The sequence below is a fragment of the Schistocerca gregaria genome, chromosome 10 (assembly GCF_023897955.1).
Source record: "Schistocerca gregaria isolate iqSchGreg1 chromosome 10, iqSchGreg1.2, whole genome shotgun sequence".
In the NCBI taxonomy this organism is placed as follows: domain Eukaryota; kingdom Metazoa; phylum Arthropoda; class Insecta; order Orthoptera; family Acrididae; genus Schistocerca; species Schistocerca gregaria.
This window is the reverse complement of record NC_064929.1, coordinates 139,502,759-139,529,380: the sequence shown is the minus strand read 5'-3', so window position 1 is coordinate 139,529,380 and position 26,622 is coordinate 139,502,759. Positions and strand designations below refer to the sequence as shown.

The following is a 26,622-nucleotide window of genomic DNA, read 5'->3' as shown; positions in this document are numbered from 1 at the left end:
CTTCGAAATTTGAAATCATTCTCGCCACAGCTGCTTTTGTCAAAGGACTTTTACCCATTCGAATCCCCTTCTTATGGTGATAGGATCGTTACGCTGAACTAGCACATTCTCCATTCTGATAATACAGCTTCACTAAAAGGGCCTTTTTAGGTAACGTAAACATGCTGCGACTGCTGATGCATCTGATTCTCGCTCTCATTACAGCTCCTTTTATACACAATTGTGATGCACAGTCACTGACGGTTTGCTGTCCAGCGCCATCTGTTGGACATTTTGCGAACTTTTTTTTCTCATTCCAAGCATGTGTGTCAATTTTTACATCTCTACCTACATTATTCCGTGGTTTATTAAGTTTTCAAATTTATACTGACGTTTCGATCACCAGTACTTCTTATTGATATTAGTACCTTCTGGGGTGTAATCGTGATGGACAATGCCATTGGAGTCAAAAAAGTAGTCAGCATGACTTCCACATTGCTGCAGATCTGCTTTGGTTTTTCAGGTATTGCGGATGATTGATGCTTCCTTTACAGTGACTGAAACTTTGTTTTTATGTTGTACACATATAGCCACAACTCGTCACCAGTGATCACTGTGTTAAGGAAGTTGGGATTACTGTTCAAAGTACCCAGCATGTACTGTGCAGTCTCCAGCCAAAGTTGCTTCTGCACAGTTGTTAACAACTTTTATTTATTTACAAATTTTATTTATATCCATCTGAGTTTCAAATGTTCTGTTAAAATTGAATGAATTGAATACTAATTTTAACCTCATCTGCAAGTTCTCTTATTGTGATTCGTTTATGCTGCATCATCAGTCTTCTTACGGGATCAAAAATGGCTTCATTTGCAGCTATTGAGGGCCTACCTGATTGTGCTTCACTCTTCACTGATGAGTGGTTTTACCGCTCCTTTTATCTTTGTGGTACCCATTGCTTCATCCCCAAACACATAACACATCTTGCAGATTATTTAACTTGAGAATCACCAAGCATAAAACAAAATTTTATGCAATAATGTTGTTTCACTTTTTCTGTAATTTTGCCCACAGTACAAAATCTGATGACTACCGCTAACACCTATTCACTTATCAATGGCTAGCCAGTGACTGGCTGTTTCTGCAGATGTGAAAAAAATCAGGCATGCACATTATGTACGAGGTGCTACCAGAAATATCCAAGAATTTTTTTGTTACGGTCAAACCAGTAGCAGGATGACATTCCCCCACCAGATGTCTTGAGGTACACATCTTAACTACTGCGCCACCTTTGCCGAGTGCAGTTGTGAGTTGTTGTGGTGTGTGTTAGGACAGTTTCAGTGCTTCTCTGAATTGGAAATGGGAAATGTGAAGGAGCAACAGATTCATATAAAATATTGTTTAAATTTGGAGAAAACTGCTGCTGAAACCCACCGCATGCGAACAGAGGCATTTAGTGAGATTACTCTGAGTCAAGCAAGAACATTTGAGTGGTTCAAGTGCTTCAAGGAAGGCTGATACTCTATGGAAGATGACAAATATTCTGGTTGACAGTGAACACGTACAACAGAAATGATCAGGAAAGTGCATGGCGTCATTCATGAAGATTGAAAGCAGACAGTTCACGATGTTTGTAACAGACTTTGGCTGTCATACGGTACATGTCAATGAATTCTAGCTGATGAACTGAACATGAAACAATTGCAGCAAAGTTTCTCCCTCATCTTCTCAGCATCGACCAATGAAACCTCAGGATCCAGATGTGTACAGAGCTGCAACATAGACTTCACGACTGTCCAAAAGTGTTATCCATAGTTGTAACAGGTGATGAGTTTTAGGTTTACAGTTATGGCCCTGAAATGAAGCAGCAAACATCATAATGGTAAATGCCATCTTCTCCAAAACTGAAAAAAGCTCGATAAATTTGAAACAACATGAAGCCAGTGTGTCCCCCCCTCCCCATGCGACACTTGAGTTAAGAGTGCACAAGGAGTTTGTTCTACCAGGTCAGACTGTCAATGGGCAGTTTTACTGTGAGGTTTTGAGGCAACTGAGAGAAAATGTTTTGTGCAGACAGCAAGAGCTGAGTAAAAAGAAAGACTATTTGGTGCACTCTAACAATGCACCCGCACTTGCCTCGCTCAATGTGAAGGATTCCCTGGCCAGAATCAACGTGACAACAGTCCCCCACCCTCCCTGCTCCCCATACTTACCCCTGGTGACTTCTACCTGTTTCTGGAGGTGAAAACTGCTTTGAAAGGGCAACATTTTGACTCTACTGAAGATATCCCAGTGGAATAGCAACAGGTCTTGAATACCCTTCATTCTGTAGACTTTCTGGAGTGCTTCCAAAAATGGCAGAAACGCTGGGATCATCACATACATGCTCAAAGTGACTAGTTTGAAAGTGACAGAGGACATTAGGATGTTAGTGTGGTTTTCTTATTTTTAGAATGAAATTTTCAGACATTTTGGGTAGCACCTCGTATGCCTATAAACGTGGAGAATGCACATGCCACAATACCGTTGTTGGTTTCAACAATAAAAAACCAGGTTGGATGCTTTCTGAAGAGTGTTGTGTGGTATGGGGACGGAAAAATCTACTAGCCAACCAGTGGCGTATATGTTCGAGCTTTCAGAGAGCATTAGTTGATTCAGAACCCAGACCAATAATTTATTTGGTTACAAAAGACTGTAATGATCTATTAATTGGATTGAAAATGAAAAATTTGGTCGCCGTTTATGTATTAAAATACCGAATAAAAACATTACCAGTTTTTAATCGCCTTTTAATTGAGAATTAAATTTGTAACAGAGGAAATCATATTAAAATGACTGTAATTGTTGTCATGAGAATAAATTACAGCAGCAAGATCGATAATGGAGATAGTGCCAACAGACTCACTAGATGGTGCCACAAGCCAACTTTTGATAATGAGACTGAATCTTTTATTTATGTATTAGTTGGTATTGTTGCATATGACTTGCACACTAGAAAATGTTGCTGGCTGTTTTTCAGTATCATTCAAGCTCAGTGCTGCAGAAGGGTTGGAAGGGGAACAGTAACATTGACTTGGCTGAGAGCTGTGATGATTGCAGGGAGGGAGCATCGGCCAAGAAGCAAATTTTATTGTGTTGCCAACCGTGAAAATCTACACTGAGCAGCCAGAACATTATGACCACTGACCTACTATTGATATAAAGCAGACCACATGATAGCAGTGTCACTTGTTGAGGAATGACTACTGATCTGATACATGCACGATGCATGTAGTATCTGTGAGTGCACTGTCCGTGTGTAGAATGGGGAAGGCTCGCAATCTGCCTGAGTTCGACCGAGGGCAGATTATGATAGACTGAAGGTTCGACATCAGTGTTTTGGAAACTACATGAATTGTTGGGAATTTGAGGAGTACTGTGGTTAGTGACTTCCACACATGTTGTTGAAACCAATGTGAAACTACATCCAGATTTCGTGGCGTTGGGTGGCCACCCCTCATTACAGATGTCAGACATTGTAGGCTGGGAAGACTGGTAGGAACAGGGCAGGCTGTGAACTGTGGCAGAATTAACATCAGACATCAATGCTGGGCGGAGTGAAAATGTGTCTGAACACGCAATGCACAGAACTCGTAATGATTGGCCTCCGCAGGCAGTGACCCATGCATGTGCCAGTGTTAACACCGTGAATCAACAACTATGACTGAAATGGGCACATAACCCTTGGTCTGGACGTTGGCGCAGTTGCATGATCTGATGAATCGTGATACTTTCTTCATTATGCCGATGGGAAGACACGAATCCATTGTCTTCGAAGGGAACAGCTCCTTGACACCTGTACTGCGGGATGGAGACAAACTGGTAGCAGCTGCACTATGCTCTGGGAAACATTCATATGGGCATCCATAGGTGCAGTGGAGCTTGTGCAAGGCACCATGATGGCCAAGGAGTGTGATACACTGGTTGCAAAGTACATACAACCAACGGCAGTGGCATTTTTCAGCAAGACGGTGCACCATGTCACAAGGTCATGAGTGTGGTGGAATGGTTCGAGGAACACAGTGGCGAGTTCCAGTTGATATACTGGCCCCACAACATGCCGGGTCTGAACCTGATGAATACATCTGGGATGTGTTGGAATGTGGCATCAGAGCTCATTGTCCCCCTCTCCGAAATTTACGAGAATTACATTACTTGAGTGTGCAAATGTGGTGACAACTGCTTCCAGCAACCGCACCAAAGCCTCATTGCTTCCAGGCCATAATGTTCTGGCTGATCGGTGTATACCAGGTACTTTGGCTTTTTATGAAAATCTGCCTAATTGAAACTGTAGTTTGCTAAGTCTATTTGTACTTGAAATTGAACTGACTCTAGAGCTGGACAAATATTCAACAGTAGCATTCTTTTCTGCTGGAGACGGTAAAAGTTTAGACAGAGGCCAGTGCCATACTTACGCATTTGTTGCTGCAGTGTTGTCGGTGCTCGTCGTGGTGTGTGACAGGAATAAAAGGGTGTGTGTCTGCTGGTCCTACACAGGCAATGAGAGAGCAATGGGCAGGCGATATGTTTGGTAGCAAAAGCCATTGTAACATTCTCATGTCAGCACAGAAGTGAGATCTGATACGTATTTTGGAAAAAAAGGCTGTGTTCTCAGGTCCCACTGTGATAACAAACTCATAAATAGCAACACATTTGGAAGATAGCCTAATATTTGGGAAAACAAAGATATAAATTTCACAGCTGTGCTATTAGGATGATGCTGATGATTAAAAGTAGTGATACCACAGACTACAGAGTCAAGAAGCAAAAAAGGCAGAAAAGAAAATGGTCTGAAAATTAATGCAAACTATTTATTTTTGTTTATTTTATTTCTTCTAGTATTATCAAAATGCAGACAGTCAACAAATGGCACAAGTTTAGAAAATGTGTGGTGTTAATTTCTTGGCAGATACTTTATGTAAAAGAAAAGAGTGTAATTTTGAAAAGTCAAAATATGTTAAAAATAATTTTTTCTCGAGTAGCCTCTTAAAAAAGGGAAGTTTGTTGCATCTTCAGGATTGTTGTATACTCAGGTAAATAAGGCACTTACCTTTTATCTTCAAGTTTTTGTCTCTCCCTGTCTTTGTTTTTTTCTATCTCTTTCTATTTTCCACGTAGTGCTTAATTACATTATTCATTGCTCTTTTCCTGTCTTTTTTGTCATCCATTTTGAATTCTCACTCAGTCCATCTGCCATCCCTGGGCTGAGGCTGTGGCAGTGCTTCCCTAGCTGCGGGACTGAGTGTCGCTCTCATGAACCCTCTCAATGCTAAAAAACTGACACACAGCTCCAGAAGCAGGGAATTATGGGGCGAGCTAGAATTGCAAAACCTTTCGTCAGTGATGCAAATGTCCGTAACAGGAAAATGAGATGGCAAAACCATGAAAGTTAGATTTTTGATCATACTAGCTCTCTCATGCTTCCCCTTTCATCTGCATCTCCACTTCTCCTCACAACAGGTTCGTTGTTCTCAGTCTGGGACCTGAATGACATTCCGTCCTTTTTAATATTCACCATCCAACTCCTTTTTCTCCCTGAGGAAGAAACAAACGGTCCTGAAATATAGGATAGTTTTCTTTAAAATAAACAATGGAAAATGCAGGATGGAATGTAACAGTATTAGAGAAGGAAAGTTGCTACTCACCATATAGTAGAGGTGCTGAGTCTCGGTAGGCACTTCAAAAAGATTCACACAGTTATAGTTTCCGGACATTAAGGCCTTTGTCAGCAATAGACACACTTTCAGACAAACACAACTTGCACACATGTCTGCAGTCTCAGGCAACTGAAACCACACATAGTAGTTCTTTTTTATTGTGTTTACAAGTGTCTGTCACCAGATTTGGGATTTCACCTCTAGAAGGCAAGTTATGGCCAGCCTTTCTATCTCTCTGTAATTTTATGGTTTATCCAGTTGTGAAACTGATGTTGTGTAACATGTGAAGCTGCTGTACAATTGTTTTCTTTATTGTACAACAGATTTTGGTCAGAGATCATTTATCAATATCTGCTGTACATGTCATGGATACAGGAAGATTTTTGGGCAAAAAGGATATTGGAAAATTGCAATGAAATACAAACAACAGCAGGAGTGTGTGTGTGTTTTTATACAGTAAAAATAATATATTAAAAATAATATTTTGCCATGAAATGGTACAGGGGTTGAACAAAAAGATGGAAACACCGTGAGAAATTCCTGCTTGAACATAAATGCAGATGCTAGCCAGGCCTGTAGTTGGCTCTGATCTTCAAATGGTTCAAATGGCTCTGAGCACTATAGGACTCAACTGCTGTGGTCATTAGTCCCATAGAACTTAGAACTACTTAAACCTAACTAACCTAAGGACATCACACACATCCATTCCAGAGACAGGATTCGAACCCGCGACCGTAGCAGTCACACGGTTCCGGACTGCGCGCCTAGAACCGTGAGACCACCGCGGGCGGCTGGCTCTGATGTATCAACCACAAATGGCGCCTGTGTGATACCTTCAAGATGTTGCAAATGCAGTCATGTTCAGAACAGTATTGTGTATTTAAACTGGAGATCTAGAAATGACAGAGAGGCTATGTCCCCCGCCATAGCCCTCAGTGGTTCACAACGCCACAACAGGCCATGGCAGTCCAGCCACCCCACTGCTGCCCCACACCAAACCCAGGGTTATTGTGCGGTTCAGCCCCCAATGGACACCCCCACCACCCCCCTCCCCAACCCCACACCAGCAACGTCTCATACCAGACAAGTGTAACAGTAAATATTTGCGAGGTAGAGTAATTATAGTGTACGCGTACGAGATAGTGTTTGTGCAGCAATTGCCGACATAGTGTAACTGAGGGGGAATAAGAGGAACTAGCCCGCATTCACTGAGGTGAGTAGAAAACGAAAACCGCCTTAAACCATCCACATGCTGGTCGGCACATTGGATCTTGACACTAATCTGCTGGTCGGATTTGTGCAGAGGACTGGCATGCCTTCCCGCTCAGGAAGCAGCACATAGACTGTGTGACTAGCTGGGCAGGGTGTGTTCGATGAAGTTGTGAGTGCGTTAGGTTTGAGCTGAATGAATTCAAATGTGGGCAGATCGTTGGTGCCTGTATGGTGCGTGCTCCCATAACCAAGGGAGCTCAAGTGTTCAGTGTTTCGAGAGGCACCATATTGAAGAATTATATAACATACAGGGAAAGCTAAATCACAGCATGGACGAAAGTATGTGTTGAGTGACGGTGACATACAGTCATTAAAGAGGATTGTGACGAAAAATACAAGGGCGGCAGTTGTAAAAGTCACTGCAGAACTGAGTGTGACAGTTGAGAACCCTGTCAGTACCAAACAAATACAGACACAGTTCCAGAAGCAGGGAATTACAGAGCGAGCTAGAGTTGCAAAACCACTCATCACTGAGGCAAATGTCTGTAGCAGGAAAACAAGGTCGCAAAACCGTAAAGTTTGGACCAGGAGTGATGGAAGAGAGTCATTTGGTCAGATGATTCATGCTGCACACTGTTTCTAACTGCTGGCTGGCTATACGTTGCAAGAGTGAAACATGGCGGGTTTGGAGACAGTTTGGGCAGCCACATTGTAGTATCTCATGGGCCCGATGGTTACCGTGTGAGTTCGCATTACTGCCAAGGATTATGTGACCATTTTGTCTAATTATGTCTATCCCATGGTATAATTATTCCCCAATGACAGTGATGTGTTTTAAGACAACAGGGCCACTGTCCATACATAGTCGGAGACTGGCTTTACAAGCATGAGAATGATTTGTCATATCTCAAAATCGTTGAGCTTTTGTGATCTACTTTGAAGAGAAGAGTGCATGATTGCTATACACATCCGTCATTGTAACCTGAACTTGCCACTATTTTGCTGAAAGAATGGTATAAGGTTTCTCTGGAAGCTATGCATGACCAGGATTTGTCCATCCAGAGGTGGCTGGTAGCTGTTTTGAATGCCAACGGTTTTCCTACACCATATTAGGGATGATAAGTGGATTTGCAACGAATAACATATATAGTCACATGCTGAGTACTGAATATTCTGCAGGCCTACTAGCCAAATAGCTGACTATTAGGCAAAAGTATTCAGCTGGCATGTGGTGGGAAAACTTGTATCAACGTGTTTGTTTGTTCAAATGTACGTACCTCCCTCCCTGACCATGCCATCCATGCTTAATTGTTACCATGATGGATGTTCTGTTGACAAGTTTGATACACATCATTAATATGTAAGCACAGTTTATGGTACTCTATGTTTTGATTTGTTTTAAAGTGAAATTGTGTAAGGTCTAATAATAATCCATTATGGCTTAAAAAAGAAAAAAAATGCCTATATGGACATATTTCAGGGATGATGTAGATATCCTAAAAGTGTTGTGTGCAAATTGTATGAAATAAAAACTTCTCGTGGTGGTGACCACATCAGGAATGATAAATCATTTGAAAACTAAACACAGTTACGAACATTGTAAGTTGCAGCCTGCACTTCAAAGGGGTAAGACGTTACTGTTGTGACTCGCCGATCTTTCAAAGTGTCGCCGCGCAGTTACGCGCATCCTCTACATGCAGCGCTGTCTGCCAGCCATGCAGCAGCCGCACCACCTAAGCGGCCAGCGAGCCAGCGGCCACTAGACTTGGACTCAGTGCTGATTTGACTATTACCGTGTACACATGTCTTACTTTGTCTGTTTGCTCTGTGACTTACATGTATTGTGTCGTCTTTGAAATATATGTGTTCAACTTGACGTTATAACAATTGGCGACGAGGATGGGATTTTTTCTTTTCATTGTTGACCCACAGGTTTCCATGGCTACTTTAGAGCAACTATTGCAAGGTCTCATTGAACAGCAAACGCTTCTCACATCGGCGATTCTTGATTTCATCACTGGATCCTGATCTGCCATTTGATAGTGACGAACTTTTGTATTTCCACCTAGATGTTGCTGAACGGTGGGTTGTGGACAGGTTCCCCATCACCGGGGACCGGGTGGCGGCTGCTACGGGTTCTGATCCTACCCGCTCCCGGGTTTTCCACTGTATTCAGAAGGGTTGGTCAGATCGTCCATCTGCTAAGACTTCTGATCCATTGCGGAACTACTACGCTTTGCGCTACTGCCTCACGGCTAGGGATGGTGTTATCCTCCTTTCCACCGACAATGATTTCCCGCGTGTTGTGGTACCTGTGTCTTTGCGTGCTTCGGTCTTGCGCCTCCTTCACCAAGGGCACTGGGACGTCTCTCGCCCAAAATCTCTGGCGCTCAGTCATGTGTACTGGCCTGTCATCGACTCTGAAATCTCACACATGGTCGCTGCCTGCGGCCCTTGTGCGTCACAGGCCGCCACCCCCAAGTCATCTTTGCCACCGTGGCCTTCACCTGAGAAGCCCTGGGAGTGTATTCACGCTGACTTCGTGGGACCCTTTTTAGGTACTTATTGGCTACTCGTAATTGATGCCTACTCTAACTTTCCTTTCATTGTCCGTTTCACGTCGCCTATCACCACGGCAACCACAAGTGCTCGCGCTCGCATTTTCTCTTTTGAAGGCCTTCCCTCTACTCTTGTTACTGATAATGGTCCACAATTTGCCTCTTTTGAATTTGCGGATTTTTGTGCTCGTCATGGTGTCACGCATGTCATGGCCCCTCCGTTCCATTCACAATCAAACAGCGAGGCTGAATGACTGGTCCGCACATTTAAGGCTCAGATGAGGAAACTCCTGACTTCTTCTGCTGCTGATGATGCGCTTCTCCAGTTTCTGGCTTCTTACTGTTTCACCCCCATGGGCGACTACAGCCCGGCTGAGCTCTTACATGGCCGACAGCCCTGCACACTACTTCAGCTTCTGCGGCCTTCCACCTCACAGCCACGGGTGCCTTTGTTTAGCCAGTTCACCGCCGGCGACCTTGTATCAGTACGAGGATATGGCAGGCGGTCAAAATGGAGTCCTGGCCGCATCTTACGACACCGTGACCGATGCCTGTATGAAATGACGGACATGGGTGTTGTAGTGCATCATTCGGACCAGCTTCGGCCTCGTGTGCTGGCAACGCCTGTTCCGAATACCGCTACACCACCTTCGGCTCTACCTGATGCTCGGAATCTTGGCATCTCTCATTACTCACAACGCAGCCCTCTCACCATCATTTCGGTGCCAGCACAAGGAGGGATGCCAGCAGGAGATCTGCCCATGCAGGCACCGGATGACCATCATCTGTCGGAGCAGCTCTACTCGCCTCCTTCTCCTACCGACGTTGACACATTGCCCATGTCTCCTGTTATAACAACCGGACTTGCTGCAAAGGTGCACGGGGCCCCAGCAGATTCGACCCCTATGTCTCCTGTCATCTCGATCCGTTATCATCAGGGACACTTCCGTCCGTACGGGAAGCTCCTCCTTGAGACTTTACTGCCAGTCAAACAACACCTAAGGATGTTAGCAATCTACGTGCCACTTCCTTCAAGACCAGTGCAAAAAATTCAAAGGGGGGATGAGTGTTGTGACTCGCCGATCTTTCAAAGTGCCGCCGTGCAGTTACGCACGTCCTCTACATGCGGCGCTGTCTGCCAGCCATGCAGCAGCCGCACCACCTAAGTGGCCAGCGAGCCAGCGGCCACTAGACTTGGACTCAGTGCTGATTTGACTATTACCGTGTACACATGTCTTACTTTGCCTACTTGCTCTGTGATTTACATGTATTGTGTCGTCTTTGAAATATATGTGTTCAACTTGACGTTATAACAATTACGGTTAAAGATACAGATGTAAGCAAAGCTTTGACATCATAAAAGTAACTGAGTCTTGAAGAATGTGCTGAAATACATAAACCATGGGATATTAATGATCCCAAGGCTAAATAAATACCATCTCTTAATTACCAATATGATAACAGCTGACAGTGAGGCAGTAAATATAGTAGATGGGCTGGTTTTAGAATACTAATTATTAGTGCTTTGTTGTGATACAAAATACCATGTTGCCCTCCCTTTCCACAAAAAAAATATTTCCAGAATAGAGACAATTAGAAGATTACTTTCAGAGGCTGATTATATTTCCGTGATGTGACATGTGGACATGCTTGCATAATCAGAACAGTTTTTTCAGTTTTACTGCACATTCTATTGATTGTAAATTCAGTGCCAAACATGTGGCATTGAGGATCAACCATTTTTAGGGGCAAAACAGAGCAGAAAACATAGCAATTAGTTTACAGGAAAATCCAAGTTTATGGAACATCCAGCTGACAAAAATTCATTATTCATTATTCATGATAATGGACAAAATGTAGTGAAACCTGTTACTAATGCTGACTTGCCTTCAGTGCATTGTTTCATTCATATTCTTCAGTTAATTGTTAACGATTGTCTGAAGCCTCAGTCAGGCATGACTCAAATGATAGCAACCTGTAGGAGATCCTCAACACATTTTAATCATTGTGGCATTGCACAGGAGAAACTGCATTCTATCCAAAAAGATCTGAATCTCCCTGAGCATGAATTGGGGAAGATTTCAGGACACAGTGGAATTCCACCTGTTATATGTTTGCAAAGCTAATGGAGCAAAATCAGGCAGATTCGCTCTGTCTCGTGGACTGGGATATTGCCATTTGACTGCTGCACAATGGGTGCTTTTAGAGAAACTTTTGAAATTATTACAACCATTTGAGGAAATAACAAAAATGACAAATCCCAAATATGCTGGCATTTCTGAAATTATTCTGTATATTGTTACATTAATGTGATGTAACGATAAAATGAGCACATCAGTGCTAATAGCCAAATTAAGTCAGGTGAGGCTTATTATACAACAGGGGCTGCAAGAATGATTTGAAGACATGGCAACAACCAAAAATTATTTGGTGGCTACCACTTTCGACCCACACTTTAAAATGAACGTTTTTACCAGTCAACTACAAAGAGAAAAAGTAAGGCAGTTTATTTTGATCGATAGCCTAAAGATGAACTGTGAACCAAGCAATGACAATAGTGTGAATTCGTCCCCTAATTGGGCCAAGAGGATGAGAACTAAAGAGTCTAAGCCAGACTATTCACTCGTCTTTTATGGATTTCGAGGTGGTTGCAGGGGGGAGGGGGGGGGGGAGGGGGGCAACACGCATTTCATACTGGGACATCAAAAGGAAAAAAGTAGTTGCAGCTGAAATAAACCATCATAAAAGTATTAAGAACATATCAGGTCATGACAATCCATAAACATAGTGGCAAGCAAGAAGTTATATTTTTCCATGTTTGGTAAATCTTGCAGCAAAATATTTTTTGGCGCCAGGAAATAATGTTTATTCAGAGCATCTTTTTCTGAAGCTGGGAATATCTACTAGAAGAAGAGGAGTAAACTACTTCCTAAAAATGCAGCAAAAATAGTTTTTTGGCACCATAACTTCCACTTCTAAATTTTAATTATGGGAATTCAAGTGCATAGACATGTATTATTTTTAAAAAGTGTTCACAGAGGAGTACTTAATTTGATACTTAGTTTGTTGTTCATTTTTGTAATACACAAGTTGATTACGGACCTGTGACTACTTTAATGATTACAAGAAAAATACATTATTATAATCAATATTTTGATTTTACCAATTATCTAACTAGAACAAAACATCTTACTTAAGTATTTAGTATTTGGCTGAATAGTACCTAGATATTCAGTATATGGTCGAATAGGATAAAAGTAGCTGAAAAGGCCGAATGCCGAATAAAAACTGAATATTTGTTGCAAGTCTAAAGGTAATGTGTTATGTTTTTGGCGTTTCCATTTTTTTTTTGCCCGCTTCCTGTAGATGTGAGTGTGGAGTGCCAGTTACTCAATAATGGAAAGAAAAAACAAAATAAAACAGCAAAGAAATGCTGTTGTGACTAGTATTACTTTTGTGATAAAATGTTGTGAAAATCTTTGGAGTGTTATTTGTTTTTCAGTTCGAGGTGTTCATTTGAATTGAAATTTGAATGTTTGTTATAAATCGAAAAAATTTCCATGGCTTCCGTGAAATTCATATATCTACCTTTGCCTGCATTATATAGCATAGTGACACTGTTTTCTGTTTTGTTTACTACAAGTTCTCGGAAATGATTTCTGACCAAGTCCGAAAATGGTTTCTGGATAAAGAATAAATTGTACAGCAGCTTCACGTGTTACATAATTTCATTTCTACAATATATAAAAACTGTGTAGCATTATCACCAAAAATTATTCTATCCAGTTAGTTCATCAATGAAGTGTGCAAGTTACGAATATCAGTAATGTGATGTGACTTGATGTTTTCTACGGTTCAGGTCGGCAGATGACGTCTGGCGCAGAGAACCCGGTGCACGAGCCAGTTTCCAAGAGCCACCCGATAGTGACCGGAGTCCATTTGATGTCTTCCGAGCCTTTAGAGGTGACTTCGGTTCGTCAAGCACTCCAGCCTATCCAAGACGCCCCGTGAACTTGACGAGAATGCAGAGTCCTGCGCGTTATGCGGATGCTTGTTATGAAGAAAACTTGGATGTGAAAGATGGGGTAAAGAAATCGTATGAAGCTGATAAAATGAGTGATACTGCTGCAGAAACTCTTAAGGACTTTTATACATCAGGTATGGAAGTGCAGTCAGACAACATGAAAAGTGGGATGCAGCTGGGGAAATCATTAACTGAGTCCCCGAAGAAGAAGTCACTTTTGGAGAAGGAAGCAGGTGAATGTGCATTGGCTATGATGTCTGCTTCAAAAACGTTGTCTGAAATAATTCAGGAAAATCTTAGATCGAAGGAAAGGGATGGAGGCAGGATGATTGAAGAGAAGTCGTTTGTTGGACACCAGAGTGAGCTTCGGGAGAGCTATTTTTCTGAGCCTCAGTACAATTTAATCAGTGATAGCGATATTCAGAAACGTTTTTTCTTACCGCATCTAGGATTTTGTGAAGACACTTGCCCAAAAAAGGTCACTGATGGAAAAAATTTTAGTACAACCGAATCTCAGTGTTGCTTAGGAATAGGGCAGCATCCAATTAGAATTCTTTCAAGAGCTTCGGCACCAAACGGTTTGGCTTCTGAAGAGAAACATGCAGGTAGGTCTGCTGTGCACCAGAAGCAAACATGCCCAGGAGAATGTTTAAAATGTGTTTCAGATGTAGACCAATTTTTACGACAGTCACTAATGTGTACTAAGAGTTGCAGTGCCGAGGAATGCCTTGTTGAAAGTAACACTGAAAACCCTTTCTGTATGCCAGAATGTAAGAATCTAGATTTGGAAAACAAACAAATTACCTTAGCATCTAGGAATACAGAGCAATGTTCATTTGAAGGGCAAGCACAATTTCAAACTGTGAAGTTGGATGACCTATCAGTAGATATATCAAAATCTAAAACTGGAAATGAATCTACAGGAATGAAGGAAGGAATGATTGAAATAGAGCTAGACAGTATTGCCCATGAAAGAGCAGTGCATGAACAGGGTCACTTAGCAAAAGCTGAACGTAATTCTGAACGATGTGAACAGCTTGTGGAAGGCTCCTCCACAGTGCCTTATGGCATATGCAGAAATTTAGAAGTGACAATACCAGAAGAGAATGATGCAACTGTGGCCATTCAGGAACAGAAAACAGAGTGTCCAAAGAGTCATTTAGAAGTAACAATTTATGCTCGTCACCAGGCAAAAGGAGAGAAAGGTTTGCTGCAGACGGTGCCAGGTAAGGTCGAGGATGCTAAAATAGCAGGAAGAAACCCTTTGCCTGCTCCGAGATTTACAAGAGATACAAAACTCAAGAAGCAAGGAACCACAGGAAAAAAGGCAAATGTGAAAGCGGCCCAGGACATGACAGCGAAAAGTAAAACCTCCTCTCTTGTTAAAACAGCTTGCTCAGAAGGTGATAACCTGCCCGGATATTTGCAGCAACTCCACATTTCAGTGCTGAGTGACGGTAGTAAACAAGTCTCTAGATCGGCCGAACACTCAAGCACCTCGAGTGAGGATCGTGAAGTATCGGTGAAGTCTACTGACAGCTTGTATTCTTGTGGGGGCACAGAAAATAATTTGAGAAATGCAGAGGATGAATCAACAGAGAAGAACAATCAGCATGTCACACATGGTACATGTCGGGTAACCAAAAAACAAGAACAATCTTCCAAGAAGACAACAGGGGCTGCTGCAGGAAGTGCGACAGCCCTGGTTCATAGTGGTCTAGCACCAAAGCCAACGGAGGCAAAATTCAGGTGTGTTTCCATATTAAAGTATGCGTTTCCTAATATCGTTAGTAAAAAAATGAAAATTTTTGTACGTTTCTGTTTTGCAGCCCAGTAAAAAAAGAAAACAATGTACAGAACACATTTGCCCATGACATGTGGATATCAACAGAATTTTAGTGTAATTAAATCATAAACTTTGGTTTGTTTTTGAGACAATCACTATGCTACAACAATAGCTGGTTTTGGCCCACAATGGTCATCTTCAGATGCTAAGTAGGACCTTACATTAAGACCTAAACATATGTAAAAATGTTGTTACTAGGTCTGCTTGTGAGTTAAGTAATGTGCAAGTAAAATACATGTACATATGGGTGGTATTTGGTGAACACACATTTGTGTATTGTCAGACGAAATGTAATGCAAAAAATCAGGGAATTGTAAAGATAGAACTAAATGTACTTTCTCATCCCTACTTTTTGTACTGGGACAAAAATTTACTTGTGAAACCATGGAATATATCAGTGCTACAATATTAGTTCTACCAATTATTCGTAAATTATAAAAACATAGTACAGGTTGCTAAAGCAAACTGTATTTGAAACGAATGAGCACGCCTTACGGTACATACACTATGTGATCAAAAGTATCTGGACGCCTGGCTGAAAATGACTTAGAAGTTCATGGCGCCCTCCATCGGTAATGTTGGAATTCAGTATGTTGTTGGTCCACCCTTGAGCTTGATGACAGCTTCCACTCTTGCAGGCATACATTCAATCAGGTGCTGGAAGGTTTCTTGCGGAATGGCAGCCCATTCTTCATGGAGTTCTGCACTGAGGAAAGGTATCGATGTCAGTTGGTTAGGCCTGGCATGATGTCGGCATTCCAAAACATCCCAAAGGTGTTCTGTAGGATTCAGGTCAGGATTCTGTGCAGACCAGTCCACTAAAGGCATGTTATTGTTGTGTAACCACTCTGTCACAGGCCGTGCATTATGAACAGGTGCTCGATCGTGTAGAAAGATGCAATTGCCATCCCCGCATTGCTCTTCAACAGTGGGAAGCAATAAGGTGCTTAAAACATCAGTGTAGGCCTGTGTTGTGATAGTGCCACACAAAACAACAAAGGGTGCTAGCCCCCTCAATGAAAAACACGACCACACCATACCACCACCACCTCTGAATTTTACTATTGGCACTATGCACACTGGCAGATATGTTCATCAGGCATTCACCATACCCACACCCTGCCATTGGATCACCACATTGTGTACGATGATTCATCTACTGTCCAATGTTTATGCTCCTTACACCAAGTGAGGTACCATTTGGCATTTACTGGCGTGATGTGTGGCTTATGAGCAGCTGCTTGACCTTGAAATCCAAGTTTTCTCACTTCCTGTCTAACTGTCATAGTACTTGCAGTGGATACTAATGCAGTTTGGAATTGCTGTGTGATGGTCTGGATAGATATCTGCCTATTACACATTACAACACTCTTCAGCTGTCGGTGATGTCTGTCAGTCAACAGACAAGATCGTCCTGTACACTTTTGTGCTGTACGTGTCCCTTTACATGTCCACTTCACTATCACATAGGAAACAATGGACCTAGGGATGTTCAGGAGTGTGGAAATCTCGCGTACATATGTATGACACAAGTGACACCCAATCACCTGACCACGTTCAAAGTTCGTGAGTTCCGCAGAGGGCCCCTTCTGCTATCTCATGATGTGAAATGACTACTGAGGTCGTTGATATGGAGTACCTGGCAGATAGTGTATTTCTGTCATCTTATGGTGCTGCATATCGGGCTGCTAGATGTTTACATCGCTACCCATAAGATCATAAATATGTTGTTATTGCTTTTCTGTCCTGTAACTCTATTTTTTATATTTTACAAATAACTCATAGCACTGTCATTGCTGCTTCATCATATTTATGGTTTTCATAAGAAAAAATTTGCTTCACAGAGGATGCACAGATTTAGTGCAAAGAGTAGAGAAAGAGAAGTACACTTAGTTGTATATATAATTCCATGCTTTTTAGTATTATGTTTAGTCAGACTACGCATGAACATATGTTCACCAAATTCTGCCCATCGGTATGATCCACGAGTACTGCACATCACTTAACTCGCAAGTAGTCTTAATAAAAACATTTTTAATTGCGTTAAGGTCTTAATATAAGCATTTTATTTTTCCTATTGTAGCATCTGAAGAAACCACTTAAAAACGTGTATTAAAAAGTGACTGCGTCAGATATTAATAAAACATTGTAATAAGTATATCTAGAATTTGGCCATCTAATCATAGTGGGTAAACAATGGGGTCTCAAACTCATTTAATAAGTAGTAGACTGGAAGGCAATACTGACAGTATATCTACTAATATGGCCTAAAACAGCTGTATACCAGAGCTTAGCAACCTCATGTTGAGTTATGCCAGTTTTTGCTATTTCTTCCACTGAGCACAGGCAACACTACTACAAGAAATGAACAAAGTGAGCACAGGCTCCTCCTCCTGACACCAGAAAGGGGTTGGTTGAGTGACTTTCAAATAATCCACTCTTCCATATGGCCCTGAAGAAGTCCTACAAGTTTTATTCTCCTTTCAAGATACTGGGTTCTGCCACTCCCAGTTTGTAGTCTCATACTGTGGTGGATACAGCGAGTGCCTCACTTGTCTCATAGAAAGTCTTTCTCGATTTAAGTTGCGAATGTACTTGCTGGTAACTGAGTAGGGGATGGGCTTCTGATGTTGTTGCATTGGTCTTCTCTTTTACGGCTACTACATCTCATTGAATATCAGGAGTAACAGTACTGACAAGGTAGTAGAACTTCTGTTGAGGGACAGTGCAGCATGTTTCGTTGATAGCTAGCTGAATTTGCAGCATTCCTCTGTTATGTACTGTAGTGGGCTGACCTGTCAGAGTTAAAATAGACCTTTTCGTGCAAATAATTATGATCATTTTCCATCTTTATATCAAAACAAAAGAAGATGCACAGATGTTAAGTGATTTCTTCAAAAGAGGTTTTTTAGAGGGCGCTATCAGTCACAAAATTTTGTTGACATAATTAAATTAATTAATGAAGCAATGTGTTTCATCTTCAGGCTAAAGGAGAAATACAAAAAATGTTTCACGAAAGTGCACTTACATATTAAAGCTGCTCATTACAGTCTTGGCATGTGCTGTGGTCATGCTGCGGACAGAGGAGGATAACCTAATGCGAATGACTGTTCATTTTGTTTGTTGGTCTGCTATTCACAGAAAAATATTTACACAATAATTCACTTTGTTCATATGAAATAGCTGTCTTCTTGTGGCGTGTTCACTTGTTAACATTGCTATGGCTCTGTGGATCTTGTTAACCACTTTGTATAAACTTGCGGATTAACCACTTTCCGTAAACCTGCAAGCTAACAAGAACCGAGGAGCCTTAGCTCTGGTATATTGGCCAGGTAAGTTTGATGGCCCACTAGAAGGTATGGAACTTGATGGAAAGTACCAGACAGCACTGCTGCATCTGCGGGCAAATGTGTTGCCGTGACAGGCACTGCTCCCGGGACACGTCTGCCCTGCTGCACTGTCAGCACCCGGGGCAGCCCTTTAAAGCCAGCATCATAGTAGCTCCATAGTCGACTGTGATATTGGCCTCACTACACACAATTTTTCTGCTCAGGATTTGGTTTTTGATCTCAGTTTACTCACTGGACTGTTATTCTGCTCTGCTGTCTTCATTGTATGTCTGTCTCCTGTTGCATCCTCTAGTTTACTCTTGGGCTGTTGATGCCTTTGGCTGGTTGGCTAGTTTCTATTGGTTCTCAAGTTTTTCCCAGTCCTGTCACATTACTGGTTTCTGTGATAGCAATGGTGGTAACTTAACACACCATAAGAAGACAGCTACTCCATATGAACAGTCAGCGATTATTTAAAAATTTTCATGTGAACAGCAGCCTAACAAATCAAGTAAACATTTCCTCATGTTAGATCATCCTTTTTTCCCAGAGTTTGACCACAGCACATGTCAAGAAGGTAAAGAATAACTTTAATATATATGTACACTTCTATTAAATGTTTTTTTGTATTGGCATTGTAGCCTAAAGAAGTGTTTTGTACCTTGAAACATGTTGCTTTCTTAATTTAAGTAAGTCAACAAGATTCTGTGACTCATTTGTTTTGAACTAGCCATGAGTGAGTAACAATCAGTAATGCTTAAAATGTTTTTTCTGCCTACAAAAGTTGCTTACTTCTTAGAAATTTTCATTGTGATTAAGAATTTCAATATTCTTCTGTGAAAACCAGTGGTAATTGTTGCAGATAGCTTTGACATTGTTACATGATGAAATTAATTTACAGTTCAGTGACTAAGAGGGTCATTGCATTGATCATCTACAAGACTGGTCTGGCAATTTGTAATAATTATCTCTGTGTGTAATTACAAAAACAGGTAACTGGTTTTGCCTGTAGACTATAGGTGTGCAAATACATCTTGCCAATAAGATGGATGTGCTCCTCTTTTGCATATGGTAGTGGAGAGACCAGACAGGGCTCAAAGTAATCTTCCCGAACACGTGTCTTAAGTGGCTCATTACCTACAGTGATGATAGAGACCGAATTGAAGGTGAGATTGGCCAAACAAAAGCTCCATTGGCCACTTCAGCTCTCCAGTGACTATATTCAGAAGAAGTTAATTTATAAATCTGTGAGTGCTGTTTTTTGTCATAAAGAGTGAAATGGATTTGATTTTTCAGATAAAATAATTTGTGGCTTGTGAAAGATATTTGTTATTTCTTTTCGCAAATAGTAATCACAAGCTCATGAAACTAGAGTAAAATGTCTTTGCAACTTCATTAATCACTGGGCCAGAAGCATTATTTTTGTTTTTAAAGCTGGAACTTCAGTATTTTTTGTGGCATAATAGCAGATTTATAAGAGAGAAATTCAGTGATATAATTCATTTGAAGATCTGATAAGAAATCACAGAGGAAAAATACATTAAGTATAGGTATTTGTGTGCTGTTGTGGAAATTTGAATGGCCACCAAGAAGTTAATGCCATTCTCCAGCTAGACACCCCAGCCTGTTAGATGCATTGTTTTTAATTTATACTTGCAAAAAAATTGCAGACCCGACTGCAGAGCTGGTGCCTTTGTCAGCACCTACCAACGTGGGCGTCGTAAGTTGCCAGTAATATCGACCAAGTACCGTTATGTGGCCTCTCAGCGAACTACTCGGACAGATCCTAGTTATCGCCATCAGCAACAGGGTATTGTGCTAAATGCTTCAGCGTCTACGTCACAGAAGGCAGCCACGGGGTCACCAGTTTCTGGCATCGGTAACAGGATGCAAAGTCCAGCCTGCAGTGACGATTTCTCTGGGATGGCCTCCAAGAGTGGAGGAAGCACTGCTGGAACACAGGTGTGTGTATTGTGAAGTTTTCTTTCATTACAGGGCTGGTCCGTGTGCAATAAAAACTAAACATTGGAAAATCCACGATGGAATAATGACAATATTATGAAAAGGATAGATTGCATATCATGTAGCGAGGATGATGAGTCGCAGACAGGCAAACAAGTAAATTTTTGGCCAAAAATAGCTTCACCTGAATTAAACAACACACCCACCCACCCACCCACCCACCCACCCACACACACACACACACACACACACACACACACACATGCAAACACAACTTACACACACATGACCAGCGTGTGTTTCATTTGCTTGGGTGTATGTGTGAATACTGTCTAATTCGAATGAAGGTCTTTTTGTGCATAAGCTTACTTGTTTGTCTGTCGTTTTGTTGTTCTATCTGTGGCTCAGCATCTCTACTATATGGTAAGTAGCAATCTATTCTTTTCATAATATTGCAGTAAAAACTAGTGATATCGGACTACTATAAATGATTCACTCATTTTCAATGTTCTATATTCTCCGAGGTAATGCATGTACAAACATGACTGATGTACGAATAGAACCATAAACTCAAACCGTTTGCATTGTACCCACCACTTGGCATTACAATTGCAGCACCTCGACAAAATGGCGACAAAGGGTGGAAAGAGTTTTTGTCTGTCATAATGTGCAAGATATTTATGTATTGTAACAGTGCAGTTTGCATTCAGAAGGAATTATGGAACTATCATGTAAACAGAGCATTGTGCATGTGTTAGGGATACTGGTTGTCTCTGTAAACAGAAAAGTACCAGTTGACCAAGTGCACCAGATGCAATAATGATAGGATCAGCAAAAGTTTCATGCGAAATAAAAAAATAAAAAAAAAATCTGTTGTGTGCACAAGTCACGAACTGGGAATACCACAGCATACTGAGGAATATTTCATGATGGCAGGTTATGAAACAATTAAAACAGGAAGATTATGGTCAGTGCCTTCAGTTTTGTATCAGAATTTGGGAAGCACTTGAGGGTGAACATTTCACCTCCAAGTTAATATTCAGTGACAAAACCTGAAAGGTTCAGCACCAAAATGTGAGAGTGTTGGGCACTGAAAATTGTCACAGAGTTGTGGCACACAAACAAGATTTGCTCAATGTTACTGTTTCCTGTACAATGTCACATGTATGGGCCAATTTTTTCTTCTGTGAGAAGACTGTGACGGGTACCTCATACCTTGATATGATATGTAGGAGTTGTGGTTGCTTCTACAACTGATGCTGATTCTGAACATTTCATCTTCCTATGAGATGGGGCATGCCTTTCGAGAGCATTAATGTTTGTCACTATTAGACTGCAAACTTCTGCATTGCTGGATTGTATGTGGTGGTGAAGGTGATATGGCTCTTTTCCCTTGGACCCACAAGTTACCACGATGTTGCTACATCAGCTGTGGAACAAACTTGACTATCACCTGGACATGTGTAATGTGATCCAAGTCACACTATAAAATGATCGTAGAGAACAAAATGCAAATTTGCTGAATTAATGGCTCTATTCATACATCAATGACATTTGCACATGTGTATTTCGGAAAATATAGAGCTTTGGAAGTGAATGAATCATTTATAGTAGCCCTATTTATCATGCTTGTGTTTGATAAAGACACTCAAATCGTCCACAATGTAATTACAATTGTCAGGAAGTCAGTGTACAAAACTACTGTCACATCCCAAAGCATGATATTTTTTCCCTTCTTTTCCCTCTTTACCAATTTTCCTTATGAAGATCTGGTTAAGAAGTTTGAAAGCTAGAGATGAAGAGCAGGTCTGTTTGTTCTTTTCTTTTCAGTAAATTTTAGATAAACACTACCACATAAATTTTTGTACTATATTTTTTTTTGTTTTTGCTCCTGAGCAAAAATAGAACAGGTAACAAATAAAAATTATTTCTATATGCAGCTAGTTGTAATATAACTCTATTCAAGGAGATTGCCCCACTCTTGTGAACTTTTGATATGTGTCTTTCCATAAATTAGTAGAGCAAGATATATTTGTTCGTATGGTCTTGTACCACAAGCCTATTGTCCTCAGCACACAATAAGTACAAAGTACATAAAAACTTCACTCTTGCTGCTGCAGTGTCTTTGTATCCCATTAAAAATTTCCGTCCATGAATCAAGAACGAAGTGAGCAGAGAAAACAAAGAATGGAGGCCTCTCAGCCAGAACAATAAATTTTTTTCACAGAGATCACCGTGTAAATTTATTTATTTATTTATATGAATATAATAGAGGGAAACATTCCATGTGGGAAAAATATATCTAAAAACGAAGATGATGTGACTTACCAAACAAAAGCGCTGGCAGGTCGATAGACACACAAACAAACACAAACATACTCACAAAATTCAAGCTTTTGCAATCCACGGTTGCTTCGTCAGAAAAGAGGGAAGGAGAGGGAAAGATGAAAGGATGTGGGTTTTAAGGGAGAGGGTGAGGAGTCATTCCAATCCCGGGAGCGGAAAAACTTACCTTAGGGGGAAAAAGGACAGGTATACACTCGCACACGCACACATATCCATCCGCACATACACAGACATAAGCAGACATATGTCACATCATATATATATATATATATATATATATATAAACTTAAAATTTTTATCCCTGGTGTGACCCATCTTCTTATTTGATGTTTTATTGCAATTTGATCTTGGTGGGAAAGTTTCATTGAAGAAAGCTGTTTAAGAATGTACTAAAGTTTTCATTTGTTGAATTACCATTATGTTTTATCAATTTTTGGCAGAGAAACAAACGAGGCTGAGTGATCAGAAAGTCCAGACAGAATTTACGTACATTATCAAAGTAGTAATTTGTTACAGTGTTATCACCCGAATATTTTGTCTGGTGATCTCCAAAAAAATTAGTTTAAAACCATACTTTTTAATTGAATCAATAAATTTTGTTGATCTTTGTTATCATTTGCAGTGTTTATATTAAAATCGACTGCTATTGCAATTTTTTTCTTCTTTTCTTGCTTAGTTTATCTAGCAAGCACTAGAACTTAGACAGGAATGGTGTGACAATGCCCATTCTGGAATTCTGTAAATTGAGATGACTTAACATGTTAAAGTCTTTAGTCTCTACACAACAGCTTTCGAGTATACAGTCTTCCTTTAAACAGTGAAAGTCTGTTTCACCTTGTAGCTTATAGAAGAATACAGGAGTATGCAGCAGCCTCTATGACATTTTATCTCCCTGCAGTAGCTGATTGCAACATCGAAATTTTCAATTTTATTTAAAATATTTATTGTATTAGAGCCAAGCCAATGTTCATTTAACCAAGTAATTTTTATGCTTTTACATTCTGAGAGAAGAATTTGTAAGTCATCAGGTTTGTAGCTTAGGTTGTTGGAATATTTTTATTTTCAGCCACTTATATTGCAGTCAGTAGAATGAGAATTTTCACTTTTTTTAATGGCACTAAGCATAAATTTTTGTAAACATTGTCTGGCGGTTTTCTTTTCAGCTAACAGGCCTTTTTCTTTTACATTCCCTCCCATTAATATCAGTTTCTCTTAGTTTTAATGACTTTACAAACATCCATAAACATTTTGCTGAAGCTCATCGATCCTAATCTGTTTAGATGCAGTCCATCCTTGGCTTGACATTCCTTTCCTAAATACTTATTTGAGTTTATAAATATAGCACCTAGTCTCTCACACCCCTCATTAGCTCTGCAGTTGATTTGATTGATGTAACTGTCACTCACTGATCTCCAGTTTACGATTCTGCTAATCACTATCATGGAAGCAGGGTAAATTGTTTTGGCTGATTGGATTATATTTTTCGATTCGTTTACAATTTGCTCCTCACTGTATCTTTGGAGGGAATTTGTCCCAACATGGTTGAAAATACCTTTTTAATTTTTGTTAACTTCTTTTTCGAGGTTTTCTCTCGCATTTATACTGTTTTTTAAATAGTTCTTGAGCTGATGGGATTTATATCACTTACATTGCAAATACGCCAGAATTTCTCAGTATATTGTGTTTATACAGCTATATTAATAAGAGGCATGAAAAAGAAATGTGAAGGAAAATTTAGGTTAGCAGATCAATTTTCAAAAAGGATTGTACTTACAGTATCCTGGATGACTCTGCAAATAACTTTCCAAGAATCGATTATAATTAAAGCATACAGGACATCATATTCTACTAGTTTCTTTTTGACCTTAGAGCAGTGTTGCAGGTGATTTGCTCCCAAACCTTTTATGAAAGTAAACAAAGTTTGTTTTTCTATAGAAATTTTAAAACAACCACAGCAATTCTAAAAAATTGGCATATGATGAATATAATTCCAGGACATGTAAATCATCAGCTGTAAAAAATAAAAAGGATCTAATTTTATATATGGTGTTGCTGTGTATACCTTACAATCCTTACCTGAAAGTTTATTTGCAGAGTCATTGTGGATACTATAGGTTCAGTTCTTCCTTGGAATCTATTTGCAATCCAAAACTTTCCTTAGCATTTCCTTTTTATGCCTTTTCCATAAATATTAATTCATGCAATATATTGACCATTATTTCAATTTATTTGTAGTGTAAGTAACGTAGAAGTTGAGAATAAAAGAAGTTCCCACATAGAATCTCAACCTCATTACCTTTCTGTACAATTTCTATTGTGCCAACCTCTGCCTGGAAACTTCTCTTACATTGGCCTAAATGGCCCATGCCTCGGCCAATACACACCAAAAATGCTATTTTTTCCGATACTTGGCCATCTTTAGCTCCCACTTCTGTCACTTTCATTTCCGGCCAAGCCCTGCATACACTGTAAATGGATGAACTTTTTGATGACAAGTATGCACTGTCCCCTTGTAAGGCTTGTAATCGTGAAGTTGCTGGTTCAAATGGCGCTAATAGCAGCTGTTTTACTTTTATTTGAATTGCATATTTCTATTCAGATGCAAATGTTAATTAATTTATATATATATTTGAAATCAGAGAGGCTCTGCGTCCCTGCATGAAAAATTGAATACCTGTTTTAACTCCTTAGTGGTTGAAATTTTGAGAAATATTTTCCTTGTGGGTATTTGTGGCAAACGAAGAATGTTCTTTCCATATTTCCTGTCTTTACAACCAAAGATTTATGTCTATCATTGATTCTTAGATTGTACCACATCTCATCCTCGGAACTACATTGATATCTGTTTCAGCCCTGCACGGATGTAATTTTATAAATAATTTTCTTGATGGGAGACCAATAAATTATAATTATTCCAATGAAAGTTAATGATTTTAGGAGCAATGGTTTAAGCTGGACACTGATTTAGTTAAACACTTTGAACCTCCCTTTCTGCTTCATAAAAGTTAAATTTTGAAAAATTCTTTCTTAGTAGTCACTTATGTCACTCAAAGAATGTTTCTTCTCAATTTCATGTTTCTACGATCAGTGATTTACACTGTTTCTTATTATGTCAGTTTCTTCTTTTGTATGTGTACTGTTATAACCTTTAATCACAATAATTGCGTGGATATTCAACACTCTCTCTTAGAAACAATAGCTGATCACATGATTACAACTCAGTCTCTCGTATTCGACTGCCATGCCATGGCATGCGGCCGGCGCCGTTCGTAGCTAGGTGGCGCTCCCGCGCTCAGCCGATTTGCGGAGCGCCTCTATCGCCGTTTGCGCGTACTGTCGTGGCGGCACTGTTAAATGTCGTGGCACTATCACAACACTTTTCCCCCCTTGAAAAAAAAAACACTCACTTCCTTGGAGACATGGACAGCGCCGAGACATCCATGGCCTCTTGTGAGGTCCCGAGGAGATCCCGCGGAGAGACACGAGAGTATGGTCAAAAATGTCCAGGACGGAAGCTCGTGCGTGGAACGTGCCTCCTGGATGAGATGATGGGTGAAAACTCCGGAGCAGCATCCATAGGTGTCATGGACCTGGGAGTGTGCTCCAGCGAGATGGGTCCCGGAGAAGGTGGCGTCGTGACTGGGGCCGGTTCCGGCATACTCGGAAGCGACAG

The 26,622-nt window shown here is 40.5% G+C and overlaps 1 protein-coding gene across 3 annotated transcripts in view; it reads left to right on the top strand.

Moving 5' to 3' along the window:
- Positions 1-26,622, top strand: part of LOC126293407 (uncharacterized) — a 139,406-nt gene that overhangs the window by 43,720 nt on the left and 69,064 nt on the right. For 2 of the 3 annotated variants that reach the window (XM_049986621.1, XM_049986623.1), the window contains one exon: positions 20,312-20,603. In XM_049986621.1, coding sequence (XP_049842578.1) covers positions 20,312-20,603 — 292 coding nt within the window. Of the gene's footprint in view, positions 1-14,390; positions 15,216-20,311; positions 20,604-26,622 lie in introns of those variants that run through there. The other variant, XM_049986622.1, reaches the window with a different exon arrangement.